General features: G+C 39.7%; 2 protein-coding genes across 6 annotated transcripts in view; one reads left to right on the top strand and one right to left on the bottom strand.

The window, feature by feature from the left end:
• The window catches only part of Mgtor (nuclear basket protein megator), a 30553-nt gene extending 15784 nt beyond the window's left edge, over nt 1–14769 (bottom strand). For 3 of the 5 annotated variants that reach the window (XR_013259690.1, XR_013259691.1, XM_077423282.1), the window contains exons 1-12: nt 14366–14769; nt 13907–14069; nt 13507–13728; nt 12752–13311; nt 12216–12607; nt 10348–12108; nt 7834–10275; nt 7304–7705; nt 6845–7207; nt 6574–6748; nt 6153–6476; nt 5726–5869 (exon numbers count right to left, since the gene is read on the bottom strand). Coding sequence is in view for 3 of the 5 variants with exons in the window: in XM_077423282.1 (XP_077279408.1) it covers nt 5754–5869; nt 6153–6476; nt 6574–6748; nt 6845–7207; nt 7304–7705; nt 7834–10275; nt 10348–12108; nt 12216–12607; nt 12752–13311; nt 13507–13728; nt 13907–14069; nt 14366–14537 (7092 nt within the window). In the remaining 2 variants the exon portion in view is untranslated. Of the gene's footprint in view, nt 1–5356; nt 5525–5641; nt 5870–6152; nt 6477–6573; nt 6749–6844; nt 7208–7303; nt 7706–7833; nt 10276–10347; nt 12109–12215; nt 12608–12751; nt 13312–13506; nt 13729–13906; nt 14070–14365 lie in introns of those variants that run through there. The other 2 variants (XM_077423283.1, XM_077423280.1) reach the window with 2 other exon arrangements.
• On the top strand, nt 1966–4817 carry LOC143906922 (uncharacterized). Its single transcript, XM_077423300.1, has one exon. It carries the CDS (start codon nt 2233–2235, stop codon nt 2719–2721), a length of 489 nt encoding a protein of 162 aa, XP_077279426.1. The 5' UTR covers nt 1966–2232; the 3' UTR covers nt 2722–4817.
• Nucleotides 14770–15308: the final 539 nt, after the last annotated feature.

Below are 15308 nucleotides of genomic sequence, written 5' to 3'. Positions count from 1 at the left end.
TGTATTCCGATGTACTAGAAATCATTACTAAGAAAATAAACGTGATTAATATCCATATTTCTGCAATTTGGTTATTCACCTGTCAAAATGACGCATGTGGTCGTTATCATGTTCTGATTTTTTGAGAATTTGTATTTTTCTCGTAGAACAAGTTGGCGCATAACTATCTGATTAAAAAAGTTTAAATCAATAAATATTGGAAAAGAGAAAGATATATATATATATATATATATATATATATATATAAATATTAAATTTTAAGTAAATTTCACCGATGTGATAAGTAAAACTTGCAATCTCCTGTTAAGGAAAATACAATTATGTTACTTACTGTGTTGACAAATTCTAAGGAACAAAAGAGCTAAGAAATTATATAGCAAATTGCAATGTGTTTACTCTAACATTCTAACTCTAGCGTAAATAGCGATTTCCACGAAAACAAATATAGTTACGCTTTTTCCGTGTGAAACGAAGAAAAGGGCATTTTACGATTCGTAGAAGTCAGCAAGTCCGCAACCGAAATAATCGAGATAATCATCGTTCGCGAGATGATCTTGTCTTCGTCGCTAGAAACGCTCGGCCGCGAAAAGTGACTTTCAGCGTGACCATCCGCGCATAAGAACGCCGCAGTCGTTTAAACGAATCGACGTCGCACGAATAATTCGCCATAGCAATTAATTTCCCGTAATAAATAAATAAAAAATCGAACTTTCCCTTGTTACTTGACTCGTCCATTGTGAAAATGTAAAATTATTATTTTTTTTATGAATTATTATGTTATATCGTCGAATCAACTCACTATCGTCATCGTGATTGTGACCACTTTATTATCATTTATCATTATTAAAATAATACGTTATTGAAACAAATTTTTATATTTTCTTTTCTTTTCAAAATCACACATCCAATAAATCTCAAACATTCATATGTCTCGAATTCACTGGAAGTTCTTTTTATAACAGATTTTCAGAGTAGATTTCCAAAAATGTCGAGTCAATCGTTTTTGAGTTATAATAAGTGATACAAAAGTGATTGAAAACAAAAATCTTTCCACAAACTAAATTTTAGAGAATTAAAAAAATTATATTTTTGAGTTAATTTCAAATAAAGTTTATTTTATAAAAGATTTTTAAAATATAATAATAAAAATGTATTACAAAAAAAATTGGAAAGTTACAATAAATGGCCATTTTTAATTTTCCTCAAGGAATAAAATATTGATTTAAATTGACTAGGTAATTTATCATTAAAAACCATTCAATGGTTTCATAACAAATTTTATAGAAAATATTGATACTAAAAATATCAATTATAGATACCAAAATATTTGCCATCGTGTTATTTTATTCTCTTATATTATTGCATTATAACAATATTAATACCTGACAATCTCATTACCGGCTGTGACAATTAGCATTCAAACTGCGCAAAGGGTTAAACAACATACCGGCACAAATGGTTGCACAATAAAGCCGCGGAATCATCGCGGAAGGCACGCGCGATCCGGACTTTACGCGTGTTCTCGCATGAGGCATGCGTGCAAGCTCTTCGATATATAAATACTCGTGTGTCAGTGGGAAAATCTCAGTCGACCGATACTTGGTGCCTGTATACTTGCTCTTCTTTCCCGTTCACCGAGCTACCTTTATATTCAAAAACCAGAAGTTCGCCACGTGATTTCATTGCTTCTGAAAAAAAGAAGTTTTGAAAATAGAAAAAAAAAAGAGAAAAAGGCATTTTGCCAAAGGGAATCCGTCAAGTTTACCGTGCCATGGCACATATCCTTTTTCTTTAAAAGAAAAAAAACGACACGAAGAAAAATTCATAAAGCGAAGAAAATCCAAGAAGATATGGATTGATAAAGCGAAAAAAAAATCTCAAGAAGAGGATTTTTCATCTTTTCGAAAACGTGGCGATTTTATTCTTAAAAAAATCCACGTCGAAAAGAGAGCACAGCAGGAAGAATTTTTTACACTTTCTGTGTTATTAATATCTTCAGTTTCACTGAGCTAGTGATCCTGTGTAATTTAAATCTTGATCGAAAAATACAATGGAATCGAGACTTGGCAAGTTCAGTGATCAGTAACGAGTACATTTGTTGCGGCCAGAAATCACTGATCGGTCCAGTGATCGAGTGCGGTTGAGCTTCCGAGTCGGAAATCCATTTGAGCTTGGGCTTCGAGTCCGCGTGATTTCGCTTTTGGGGAAGACCGGCTAGAACCGTGCGCGACGATGAAAGGCAGACCGAGGGGGTCGCTTTTAAGGCTCTTAATTCTAATCCTAACGGCAGTGGATCAGACAATGGTTACGGCTCATCACGGCGGTCATCATCATCGGGCCTCGGGGAGGATTCACCTGCCGCGCGCGATGGAGGCCACTAAAAAGTTCCTCTGCAGAGAACCCCAATCGAGGGCCTACAATCTGAGAGACCTGGTGCACAACATGCAGCCGAGTGAGAGCGTGAATCAGCCGGTGTACATCGTGGTGAAGAAATGCGACAGTCACACGGGCTGTTGCGTCAGTCCCGATCTCAGCTGCGCGCCGGTGCGGTCGTCGATCTATCACGAGGATATGGAGGTCGAGGTCTGGAGTCTGCTGACAAACAGCACGAAGAAAGTGTGGATTAGGATCGAGCAGCACGGCAGATGCAGCTGCGAGATCAGTAGCGCTGGTGAGAGACTTATAGAGGACACTCAGCCACCTAATATACAGATCCTTTGATCCTCGAGGTTCTCGAGCATCGAAACAGAAGACTGCAAGTGGATCGGTCAGCAACCGACTGGATTTGCATCTCGATAGACAACGCTCTGCTGGAAGAAGAATAATGCGGAGTGTCAATTAAAGTCGGTTAATCAAAAAGACTGGAACTAATTTTTTAATATTTTTATTTGTACTTTAATTTTTTAAAGATCCGTTAAAGTTGTGCGTCAGGACTAGCGCTGACTTGCCCACCAAGAATTTTTAATACTATATGGTGCAACGTTAGAAGAAAAATTGATACAAAGTGCTGATAAATGTTAGTTGATTGTAGTTGAGACTCGGCCAGATTGGATTAGGACGAAGCCTCTTTAGAACTTCAGTTTCGCCCTATCTACCTTGTTTACGGCTATGTGACTATACGACAGCAAAAGACAAGAAGCGATAAAGTGAAATTAGTTAGCAGACATCATACAGACTTCAATATTTGATTATATTACTATGCAAATTATTTTAATTAATAAGCCTAATTAATAAATTAAAAACTGGTGAAAAGCTGACGAAGAAAGACTAACTTCGTTAAGTGATTGTGATCGTGATTGTGGAGAATTATTGTCATGAAGAATACAAAAATCGTTATTTGGATGACTGATAAAAAGTGGAAGCAAACCTTCCAGTAGGTAAATTAATGGATTCAAAGATTTAAGGATCCAATTCCGCGTTTAGTTATTATTATATTTTCACTTGCCTCACAAAATGTAGTCGCGAATATTTTTAGACACTTAGGCATACTTTTAACTGACATATTGTGATAAGATCATATCAATTTGTAGCGATAATAGCAAAGTTTCGAAGTGAGATATATGCAAAAAAAACATCAACTATTCCTTACTTACGTTCGGATTTCACGTTTAATTTTCAACGTGATCTTTATACGAGACTAATAACATCACGTAACTAACAGCCACGTTAAATATAACTTCACTATATATTTTGCTAAGTGCGATACTGTTTATGCGTTGAACGCAGAAGTTTACATTAATTAAACAAAGTCCAGACACAGCGGAAATAACTGCGTTTGTATGTAGATACAAAGCTCTATATAATAAGCACATGCCGCAAAGTTATAGGCGAGTACTTTAGAATTCGAAAAAAAAAAAAAAAAAAAAAATGTTTTGCATCGCAAACGATTTTTTTACAGGTCAACTTCTATAGGTGTAAATAGGCAATAAATTTGTATGATCTTTATTTTATCAATTTATGTATAAAATGAGCGAGATGAAGTAAAAATCACGACTATTATGACCAATAAGAAGAAGCGTTTTTACAATTTAGTCCACAACACAGTATTTTGATACCAGTTTAAAATTTAGAGCAATTTAAAAAAATCTAACCGTTTATTTATATTATTATTTATTTATTTATTTATTTATTGAACGAACGATTTGTCAAAGTAGAATAAATAATAAGAGAAAATCGCGATCGGTGTAAGTTGACGCATCGAAAGGGTTCGACAGTATTCTTGTAGTACTTAATTAGCAACTAATGACTCGGATTATTTAATTTTTGTATTAATTAATTTATATGTCGACTAATTTATGAAAAGCAAAACGACGAAAATGTTTATATAAAAATAAATTGCAACTTTGGCTATTTTTATACTAACCCGTAAGATTTATTTCTGTGCTTGTTACCTATTTTTTATCTTTTTAAATGTAAAATTAAGGTTAAATAATTCACTTATTTACTTTCTGTTTTTACTGAATTTTCTCAGATTATTACAATTATCTTCGTAATAAGGAACAACATTGGTTCAACAATTTTCATCTAAAAAAAGAGTAAGTTTAAAGAAAATATATTAAAATATTTTCTAAAATGTAAAATTCGAATAATCATTGTAAACTTCATAATTTTTTTAATTTTTTATTATAAAATCATATATATCGATACTAATTCTCTCTATTTGAAAAAATCGACTAGTCCATTTTTCTTTCCACCGATTGAAGAAATGGATGTAAAAACAAATGTTGTTGTGATTTTTTAAATAAACTCTGAGGACAGTATTCATAATCCGATTTTATATTTGTGGTCATCTCAAACGATCTCGAAATGCTATACGGTCAATCTATTGACTGGATGGAATTATAAGAACCGTGTTAGGACGATATTAAATATAAAATTCAACCACAAATACGGACTCAAGCGAATTTTTCTCCGATAATACCTTCAAACAAATTTTTTACTTCACATTTTATTCCAAATAAAATTTCTTAAAAAGCTAGAGTTAATTTTTACGGCAATAATATCGTTATTAACTGTATCATTTATTCGCCTGTCTGTCTACGAAAGACAAAAATAGCGAAACAATACGTATTCTCGATTTAGCGCGCAGACGTGCGAAAAGAATTGGACTGACGCCCAAATGAAAGCCGGCGGCGCCGTTATGTCAACGATGTTCACGGACACCTGTTCCGCAAAGTCAAAGAAAAAAAGTATCGCGAATCGAAGTTCCTGAATCGCGTACCAATGATTGCGTATAAAATTACACAATAATATATTATTTACTGGAAAATGCATTTAATTTTTCGTATGCCCATTTTAAAAACGGACTTTGGGATCTTCGGTTAAAATGGATTTCAAAAGAAACAATCCAACTCTCTCTCTCTCTCTCAGAAAAGAAATAGAAATCTAACTTTATTTTCTTAAATCTAAAGTTTCTTTGCTTACTTTCTTATAATACTTAAAAAAAATGATAAAACTTGCAATCTTTCTCGATTCTCAAACCCACATTAAGAAGAAACGAATGTCTCAATCTTCCTTAAAGAATCTGTTGAAAAAATATGAAAAAAAAAGTATATAACATTTTCTATACATAAGTTGTCTGCACATGTTCAAAATATGATTAGGAATGTTAAAGCATTTATTATCTAAATGAATGAATCCGTTTACTGGTGTTTTCCCTTTACTTGCGTTTAACATAAATCGACAATAAAAACTACATAAAATATCTGACGAATAAAAGACGTACATAAGACAGAGAAAATGCTGTGCCGATATTACGAGTATCGGGCATAAGGATATTTCGAGCGCATTCGTCGGCCTCGCGTCCCTCGTCCTCGTCCCCCCTCATTGGCGGCTCCTCTAGCCGCGTGTCCTCGCATTACGGGTTGTCCTTCAAAAATAGAGATAACATTTATACACAAAGCATTAGTGAAGAAAGACACAAATTAGACACGTGATATAAATTCATCAATACTAAAGAGAACGGCAAAATATGCTAATCGTACATATACATGCATTGAATATTTGAGTAGTGAATTATTTGTCTTCTAATTGTAAGTGAAGTAAATGACAAAAGAAAAGAAAAATATTTATTACAATATTCAAATAAAAAAATTAAAATGTAATAAAAGATATGAAACAATTAAAAAACCTAATCGCACTACTCGACTCACCTCTACCCGATGAGCTTTCTCCCCATACGATCGGTGTAGGCCTCGCGCCTCTTGCCGCCCTGAAGGGCGACCTAGGCGATCTTCTCACTGTTACTCCTCTGGCATTGTTGGGGTCACCCGCAGCCGCCAAGCTGGCTGCCATTGCCCTCTGGCGAGTGTTACTAGACGGCGATGCCTCTGCTTCGCGGTTATCCTCTTCAACCTCGTCTTCAACGAGTTCGCTTCCCGCCTCTTCCGTCGCTTCTACTGTGTCCACGGCATCGTCCTCGCCAGATGCCAAAGCCACTGGTTCTTCTCCTCGCTTCTCACCTTCCGAGCTCACTCCTACGAAAAAAGAAAAAGAAGCGATAGAATTGTCATTCATACTTGTTTTCTTAAAGACTAAACTCTTTAATGAATTTGATTAGATTTAATGAGATGCCTTCGCTTGGAGTTGCGCTGGATTCTGTAGCCTCAGTTGAACCGCGTTGCTGTTCATCAGTACCGATGATACGAATGCTAGGAATGTTAGGATCCTCGGGATTATCTCCAGAAGTGGCCGTTACGGAAACATGCGTCACAGTGTTTTCTTGTTCTTCAGATTGGCTGCTACTAGTCTATTGCAATGAGAATTACAAGAGGAATCGTTGAGTAACAGTATTAATGATTAATGTTTCATAAGAAACTGCAATAAAAAATAGAATGTTCTTTACCGAAGGAGGTAAATCTGCAGCTGGAGAAACTTGAAGAGGTGTCGTGGGAACGCTTCGACCGGTTCCACTGTCTTCCAGTTGACCCAAGTCCATTCTGCTGTCGTCCAGACTCTCTTGGACAACCTGAACTACCGCGGAATTAGTTGAATCAAAGATTCTAGTAGTAGAGCCTGTCGTTGGTGTTGTCAGAGACGGTGTCGAGGAAGCTGTTGTAGGTGCCGAGGGGTCTCCAAAAGTAAACCGACCTTGTGGGACCTGCGGAGAGCTCACAGCTTCGCCGAAACCGTCGCGACGAGGAACGAAAAGAGTAGGAGTGCTTGGTACAATGCAGTCGTCGCCGCCATCTTCGTAACCTTGTTGTGGCTTTAAGAAAAAAATATCGATAATTTGTAAAGCAATGTAAAGTAAATTTTGTAAAATTTAATAAATAAAAAAAGGGAAAATATTTTGAATACCAACCAGAAGAAGATGTTGCTGTTGTTGCTGCCTGGGCATAGGTGCGATTCCTCTGGGCCTTGCTGTGAAGGACGTAGCAGGTTCTCCAGTCGGTCCAGCGCTACTGATAGCTTCAGATTGTTGCTGGTTTGTAGGAATAATGGCTTGACCTTGTCTAGAGATCTCAACGCTGGTGGAATCCTCCTCCATAATAATCTCTACCTCATTATTGTCTCGTTCAACCTCAACTTCTACTTCATAGGGCATTTCTTCTTCTTCCTCTATCTCTTCATACGTATCGTTGTCAAATTCCTCTTCTTCCTGTGCTTGATGGTTGCCTCCACCTTCACCCTCATCACAGTCCACCACTACTACGCAACCTTCTTCTACTTCTTCATCTTGATCCCTCTGACTTGACGTGGGCACCTGTGAATCGTTATCAATATTAGAAAGAGTCAAAATATTATTTTTAAAACTAAATTGTGGATAAATACTCAATTGTAAATTGTAAATTGTTTATTCTTCTTTCTATCTCCCTATCGTACTATCCTCACCTGATACTCCACTTCCGAAGCGCTGGCGCTCGCAGTAGCGCTAATGTCCTGTCTGCTCCTCTTAGTTTTTGGACTCTGCACCTGCTCTTGACGTCCATGGTCCAATCCTTCGACTATCCCGGAGCCGGAAGCGGTTGAATCTAGGCCTCGTGCTCTCTTGAGTCCCGTGGAAGCTTGAGAAGTACTGACTGACTGCGTGGAGCTGCTTGCCACTGTCTGTTGCTGATCGCTGACAGTGATCTGCTGTTGCTGCTGCTGTTGCTCCACTCTAGGACTCACAAGCGCTACTGTTTGTTGCTGCTGTTGCTGCTGCTGCTGACATTGTTGCTGTTGCGGCTGCAAGTTAAGTGTCTCCGCACTTTCTGGGTCTTCTCTCTGTGTCGATTCCGCCGATTCGCTCAATTGGGGTTGTACCACCAGTTGACGAAGACCGCTAGTTTGTGCACTCTGCGAAGAAGTACTAGTACTTGCCGGCTGGAAGTCAGTCAGGCTGCTAGTCGGCGAGCTCGTCTCCGTAGTATGCACTACCTGTTGTTGCTGCATCTGATGTGGCGCAACCATGACCGGCGCACCAGCTGTAGTCGGTAAGACGGCAGCTGTTCGCGACTGCACCACCACGCTCATTGGTCTAATGCTGGCCAGTGGAGTTTCTGCTCTGGCTGACATTGGCTTAATATTCGCTGTCGGTGGTTCCGTGGTCGCGCTTACCCCACTCACTCCTGACAGCTGTCTCTGGAGTTGAGCAACTCGCTGCAAAAGCGCTTCCTTCTCCGCCTGTATCTCCGTCTTCTCGTGCTCCAATCTAGAGATACGACCTTCCATCTGTGATTTTAATGCCACCAATCGTGCGTCGTGCTCCGTATCAGAATCTCCTTGAACTCCGGTACTGCCTCCTACAGAATCCATTCTATATTTTAGATCCATTAACTCTTTTTCGCAGATCTTCTTTGCTTCAGTTAACTGCATGATTTTCGTTCTGGCGCCCTTAAGGACCTGTTTTGCCCTGTCTTCCTTTTCTATACTGCTGCGATTCATGGCCTCGATTTCCATTCTTAGATTATCGGCCTCGCTTTGAGCCGCTGCCATTTGACGAGTTACTTCATCTATCTTCGTCGTGAGCTCAATGTTAACTTGACGAAGTTCCTGGCGACCTTCCTCCCGTAGTTGGTCCTCACGCTCTTCCGTTATCACGCTGGGAGCGTCCTCGTTTTTGGTTTCTTCATTACGGTTCTTCTCTTCCTCGACGGTTCGAGCGAGTTCCTCAAATTGCGTTTTATACTTCTTGGCTATTTTGCGGATCTGAATTTCCTTGTTTCTGATGTCATTAAGAACGACGTCTTTATCGCCTAATTCCTTTCTAAGAGAAACCAAGTCCTTTGCCTTCGAAGAGGAATCGGCTAGTGCCTCGTTGAGCTCCTGACCTAATTTGCGGACTTCTTCCGATGCTCGCGACATTTGTTCATTTTGGGTTTGCATCTGTCTTTGTAACTGCGTCAGTTGCTCCTCGAGTTTCGTCTTCTCTGTTTTCACTTGATTAAATTCTTCAGTTCTCTTTGCATGAGTTTCCCTCTCTGACGTTAACAGCTTGCTCAGGTTCTCTCTTTCCGTTTGAAGTCGTCGCCAGTCCTCAGGGCTGGTCTTATTCGATCTTTCCAATAATGTATTCGCTCTTTGTCTCCATCTAGTTGCTTCGCCTTTCAAGCTGGTGTTTTCCTCTGTCAAAGCTTCTGTTTTGGCTGTCAAATCTCTCGATATATCTCGAAGAGGTACAACTTCCTCCGATAAAGCCTTCACTTTGGCCGTGAGTTCGTTAACTTTCGCACTAAGATTATCTCTTTCTTCCCTAAGGATTCGGTTAGAATCCGTGATGGCGTTTAAGGTCTCCACTTTGCGCAATAATTCCGCATGCTTGGATGTGGCCATCACATCAATTTCAGACTTTTCTCGTTCAGAATTCAGCACAGCTTCGGTTTCCTTCAATCGCTTCTCCACCACTTCGGTCTGTGATTTCAACCTAAGATTTTCGGCTCTAAGAACATCGGATTTGGCTAAGGCCAGATCTTTCTCTCTTCTCAAATACTTCATAACTCTTAACAATTGTTCAACGGAATTCGAGTCTTCCTCCAACGAACTGAAACTCTTGTTCAGAGCTTCCAAACTAGTATCAGGACTGTCCCTTCCGCTTATCTTGGTCTGCTGACTCTGCATAATGGATACTCGGTCGCCCAACTCCTGAATCTGATTATGCAAAAGTGCATTCTGCGTATCGAGGTCTTTAATTCTCTTCTGGGTTTCTTCGACCTCGTTCACGAGCCTCTGCTCTCTTTGCTTTGAGGCTGATTTCTCAAGTTCCAGAGCTTCCACTGCCGAGTTCCGCTCTTGAGTCAGAATATCAAGTCGTTGTTGAACTTGCTGAGCTTCCTCTTTTAATTTTGCCAAAATCTGCAAAAACAAATATGTAACGAAATAGATAATAATTCTTATATAAACGTATTTCTTCATTGCTAGACTTACCTGCAAATCAGACGAATGCTGCATCATTTCTCTAGTATATTTTTCCTCGGCTTCTTTAGCCGCGATAGAGACAGTTTTCAGATCGCTCTTTAGCAATTCTAACTCACCCTTCAACTCGTCCAGCTCTTCGACCTTTCTTTCAGCCTCAGCTAGTCTATCTCTTAATTCTGAGTCGGTTTCTTGCCTGCCATTTGACATCTTCGCCAGATCATCAGCCAGCTCCTTTACTCTTTTCTGCAACGAAATGATCTCTACACGTGACTCTTTCAGAGCATTCTCCAATTCTTCTTTGCATTTGTTATATTCGGCTGTCAATTCTCTCAACTGCGTTTCAGCGCTCTCAGCAATATCACAATATTGTTGACTTTGCTGTCTAGCTGCCTTCAATTGTTCGGAGAGCGACTTTGCTTCAACCTGAGAGGCATTCAGCTGCGTCTCCAACTCCTTCACTCTCTTTACAAGACCTTCATCTCCTGTCAAGGGCTTAGCAATGGAATGAGCGGCTACTTGTCTCAATTTATTGCTCAACTGATCAATTTTCTGGCTACTTTGAGCCTCAGTTTCTCTGGCTTGATCCAGCTCCGCCTTTAATCTCTCACTCATTTCACGTTCTTCTTTTAATCTCTCTTGAGCGATCGTCAACTGTCTCTCTAAATGAGCTGCCAATTCCCTGAAGCGATCCTGTTCTTCCTGAAGACGACGTCGAAGAGCAGCGCATTCTCTGTTGGCGTCGTCGAGTCTGTGCTCGGCTCTAAGCTGTCCTTCAGCCGTGACTCGCTCCAAACTGGCCTTAATTGACTCCATATCAGCCTTAAGCAGTGCTTGAGTCTGTCTTTCTCTTTGGTAGACTTCCCGTTCCTTCAGAAGACGTCCCTCAGAATCCCGCAGAAGTTGACGTTCCTGGCGAATGTTTTCCAATTGAACTTCCGCCCGGGATAAACGAGTTTGAGCGGAGAGCGTCTCATCTTTTAGCATCATAATACTCTGCTCATGTTTGCTGATGGTGACGTTATAATTGTTGCATTTCTCCTCAAGCGCTTTGATCTGGGACTTATAAGAAGCGACATTGCCCTGCAAAAGTGTAAATCTCTCGTTCGCCGAGTCGAGTTGTGCTCTCAGTCTGCAACACCTCGCCGAATTTGCTTCTGCCTCTTTTCTAAGTCTTTCAACTTCCTCACCTAACATCTTTTCATGGGCGGTTCGTTCTTTTCGATATATCTCATACTCATCCGAAACATGTTTCAATTTACCCTCAGTCTCTTTTAATTTTCTTAACAATTTCTCTTTTTCTTCAACACTTTTCGTTGTCTTCGATTCCTCCTCTGATTTGAATTTGTCCTCTTCGATATCTTTTTCCACTGCTTCCTTTTTTTCACTAGACGTCTTCATCCGTTGATACATGTTTTTGTACATATCTCTCTGCTTCAAGAGACCGTCCAACATCTTCGACTGCCTATCTTGCGCAGCCTGCATCTCTGTTAACTGTTCCATATAACGGTCCAACTTCTCTTTCATCTCGCCCGAATTTATTTCGTCGGTGGCCCGCTCGATTTCTTCTTGTCTGGATGACAACGCGCGGACAACTGCTAAAAGTTTCTGATTGTTCTCCTGCAGTTCCTCAATATCCTTAAACGTCACCAATTTCTTGCTAATGATCTGCGACGACAAGACGTCATCCGTGTCTACGGAGGAAGGTAGATCTCTAGTTTCCATGCGAGTGCCAGTGCGGCTTTCTTGAACTTCTTTAAGCAAATAACATACCTGTAACAATAAAAAAAAATTAATAATCATATATCACAACGGATCACCTAAATTTATCATTCTTAAATTCTAGTTTGTTATAAATGTGTAAGAAATATATAACTCACTTGTCTAGCCAAGTCGGCCAATTCAGTTTTCAGCCTTTGGTTTTCCGTAGTGTGATGCTTGGCAAGACGGTTAGCCTCGTCAGCAGTTTCATGAAGACGCTGATTCTCCGCGAGTAGTTCGTCCAGCCTGTTTGTCAGCGTTGCGATATTCGCCATAGCCATTTCATAATCCTGACGTTGTTGTTGCAATAACGGCGCCTTCTGTTCCAACTCACGAAGGATCACATCCATCTGAGATTTCATGCGTTCATTTTCTTCTCGCTCCGAGGTTAATTCATTGGAGACTTCAACTAACTGAGTATAAATCTGTGTGAGACTTAAGCCTCTGCGTAGAACTCGACTGGTTATAGCTGCCGTAGGTGCTAATTGTTCTACAGCTTGGTTCAATTTCTCTGCAAAATTTGTAAATATAATAAATATACATCTAATTATAAGAAAAATAACTCAAAAATTTAACAATACGCGCAGTCTAAGGATCAAATGTACGCTATCAGCATAATCCATTAAACGGGACAAAGAATTAAGTTGCCACTCACCTTGCTTGATGTTCTTCAGTAATTCATTAGCGTGTTCTAACTCTTTTGTCAATTCTTGAATAATCTGCTCCTTGTCATCAACATCCTGCTTGTGCTGGACCAATAATTGATGGTACTTGGTCTCCAGGCTTCCATATTCTTCCGCAGTGCTATCCACTAACTTCTGTAGCTCGCTTGCCGCATTAGAGATTGCCTCGGCCTTCGCATTGGCATCATCCTTCATCGACTCGTATAAGCTGGCTAGATTTTTCTGCGCATTGATTTCTTTTTGGTAGGAATCGTTAATAGCGATTTCATGGGCTCGCTGCTGCTCCACTTTCTGAACCAGTTCATCGCATTGCTTTTGAAGCGAGGAAACTGATTCTCGCAATTGAGAATTGGCTTCGTTGGCTATTCGCAACTCTTCTTCGCGCTGAGATAGTTTTGTATCGATTAAGAGAGCCCTAGAAGAGGCTTCGGATCTCGCTGTCTGAAGTTCAGAGGTCCTCTTGGATAGTTCTTCCTCGAGGTTTGCCATCTGCTGCGAGAGAAGCACTCGTTCTTGCTCCAGTCGTTTCTCCCTACGTACGTGTGATTCAAATTAAGGACATATATTAGTCAGATTAATTAAATTTGTCATGTTATAAATCATACAAAATTAACAAAAATTTAATAACTCTAAATAACAATTAAATGATGTAATTATACTAATTATACGTATATACGTTTATGCGTGTATTTAAGAAAAAATTGTTTTTTCTCTCTTCTTAACTCACTTGAAGTCTAAGGTCATTTCTCGACTGCGAATTTCCTCTGTGTCAGCTAGAGTTTGGCACTTGGTCGCAATGGCAGTTTGAAGCTGAGAGCTTAAAGAGGACAATTCGGTACGCATTCTTTCGACTTCGGTATCTCGCCTTTCAACTTGCAGTTGTAACGCATTAGCCTCATCCGTAACTGTGTCTCTCTGTCTACGTAATTCACAATTTTCCTTCTCCAACCTGTATAATCCACATTAAATCAAATCTAATTACAAGATATTAAATGTTAATAACATTTCATTAAGAATAAACATTAGTCTTTTGCTTTTTTTATACAGTAATTATATTAGTTATCAAAATATCATTAAAAAAAAATTTTTATATATCGATGTTAGAAATTGTAAGAACGTGACATTACCGTTTGACAGATTCCTGTAATCTGTGCGCTTCAATTTTCACTTCCTCAAGATTGCTACATACTTCTGTATTGCTCTTTTCCGCTAGCTCCAACTTCCCCCTACACTCGTCGAGATCCAACTTTTGCTCCGCAAGTTCCTTCCGCGCCGTCTCTAAATTTTGCTCTGTAAGTCAACATTCGCGATATAAAGTTCTCGGCCTTCCATTTATTTATGCAAAATTCTTTATTTTGAGATGAATTTTGGCCATGAATTACGGCTTTCGATGTTTGAGACTAAAAAAGTTTACATTGAGTAAATAATCTCGAGTAAATAACGTAAGTATCGTTAGAAGAGATCTAAATTCGAGAAGGGTAAATAAAAAGCGCGCCGGCGTTTCAGAAGTACGTAAATAAAACGTGCGTCCCCCTCAAATATATCCGAAGCTGTTAAAAAATTCAAAACGGCGCGTCCAAGCTTACCCAAACATTTTCGGCTGGTCTCGAAAACCGCCTTGGCGGTTATGAACTCCTCGAACTTTGCATTAAAATGCGCATTGATCTTCCTCGTTAATTCTCTCGGGATTTGTGCCAGCTCCTCCTCACTCGCGATCTCGCGAAGAACGTTGGGCTCGCTCTCCTCGACCGCTTCCATGTCGATCGGATAATTTCTTCGACGATTGGATCAGTCGAGCTTTACAACCGACGTTTTCAGATTCCAATGTTGAGGAGTTGAATTTCTCTCAACAGGCACCACATTTGCGTCTCGGTTAATAAACGTTATCACGTTTCTGCAACGGACACGCGAACGTTTTACCGCTCCTGAGTCTCCTGACCGCTTCGTCTCCGTTATTCGTCGTCAGCGTCACGTAGCGCAAATCAGTGCAGAGTGTGCGCTTGTGCAGACCCTCCTACCCTGCCTGGGCTGCGTTCCAAAATTCACTCTAGTTAACTAAAATGCTACAGTGTATGTACGTGACGTAAACTATAGATTTTAGTTACCCAGAGTGAATTTTGGAACGCAACCCTGGAAAGCAAGAATCAAAGCTAGTCAGAATAGCCAACAGTCTGGTTAAATCCAAGGTGACCAGATTATCTGATTGCAAATAAAGGTGAAATTTCATGGGCATTGAAAAGTAGCAGCAGATCGTACTGATTGGCTACAAAATAGAGAAGTTCTAGGAACTGGAGAACTTCTCTCTTTTATAGCCAATCAGTACAATCTGCTGCTGCTTTTCACTGCCCATGAAATTTCACCTTAAGGGTTTTATTAGAACAATCCCGTGATTGGTCCGCTGATTCCGCTTTCGCGTAATCTGCTCCATGGGGGTGCGCCTAAAGCCCGTATCAGAGACTACGGATTGGGATTAAAATTAGATTGAAATTTAACCAATCAGAACAAAGTTTACTAAACTTGAGATCAGTT

Source organism: Temnothorax americanus, unplaced genomic scaffold (assembly GCF_048541705.1).
Source record: "Temnothorax americanus isolate GAGA-0224 unplaced genomic scaffold, ASM4854170v1 Scaffold78, whole genome shotgun sequence".
NCBI lineage: Eukaryota > Metazoa > Arthropoda > Insecta > Hymenoptera > Formicidae > Temnothorax > Temnothorax americanus.
The sequence above is the reverse complement of the archived record's forward strand: the minus strand, read 5'-3'. Positions and strand labels throughout refer to the sequence as shown.

Bases quoted from the DNA above. Each gene is read 5' to 3' on its own strand.
- LOC143906922 (XM_077423300.1), top strand. From the start codon at position 2,233: ATGAAAGGCAGACCGAGGGGGTCGCTTTTAAGGCTCTTAATTCTAATC.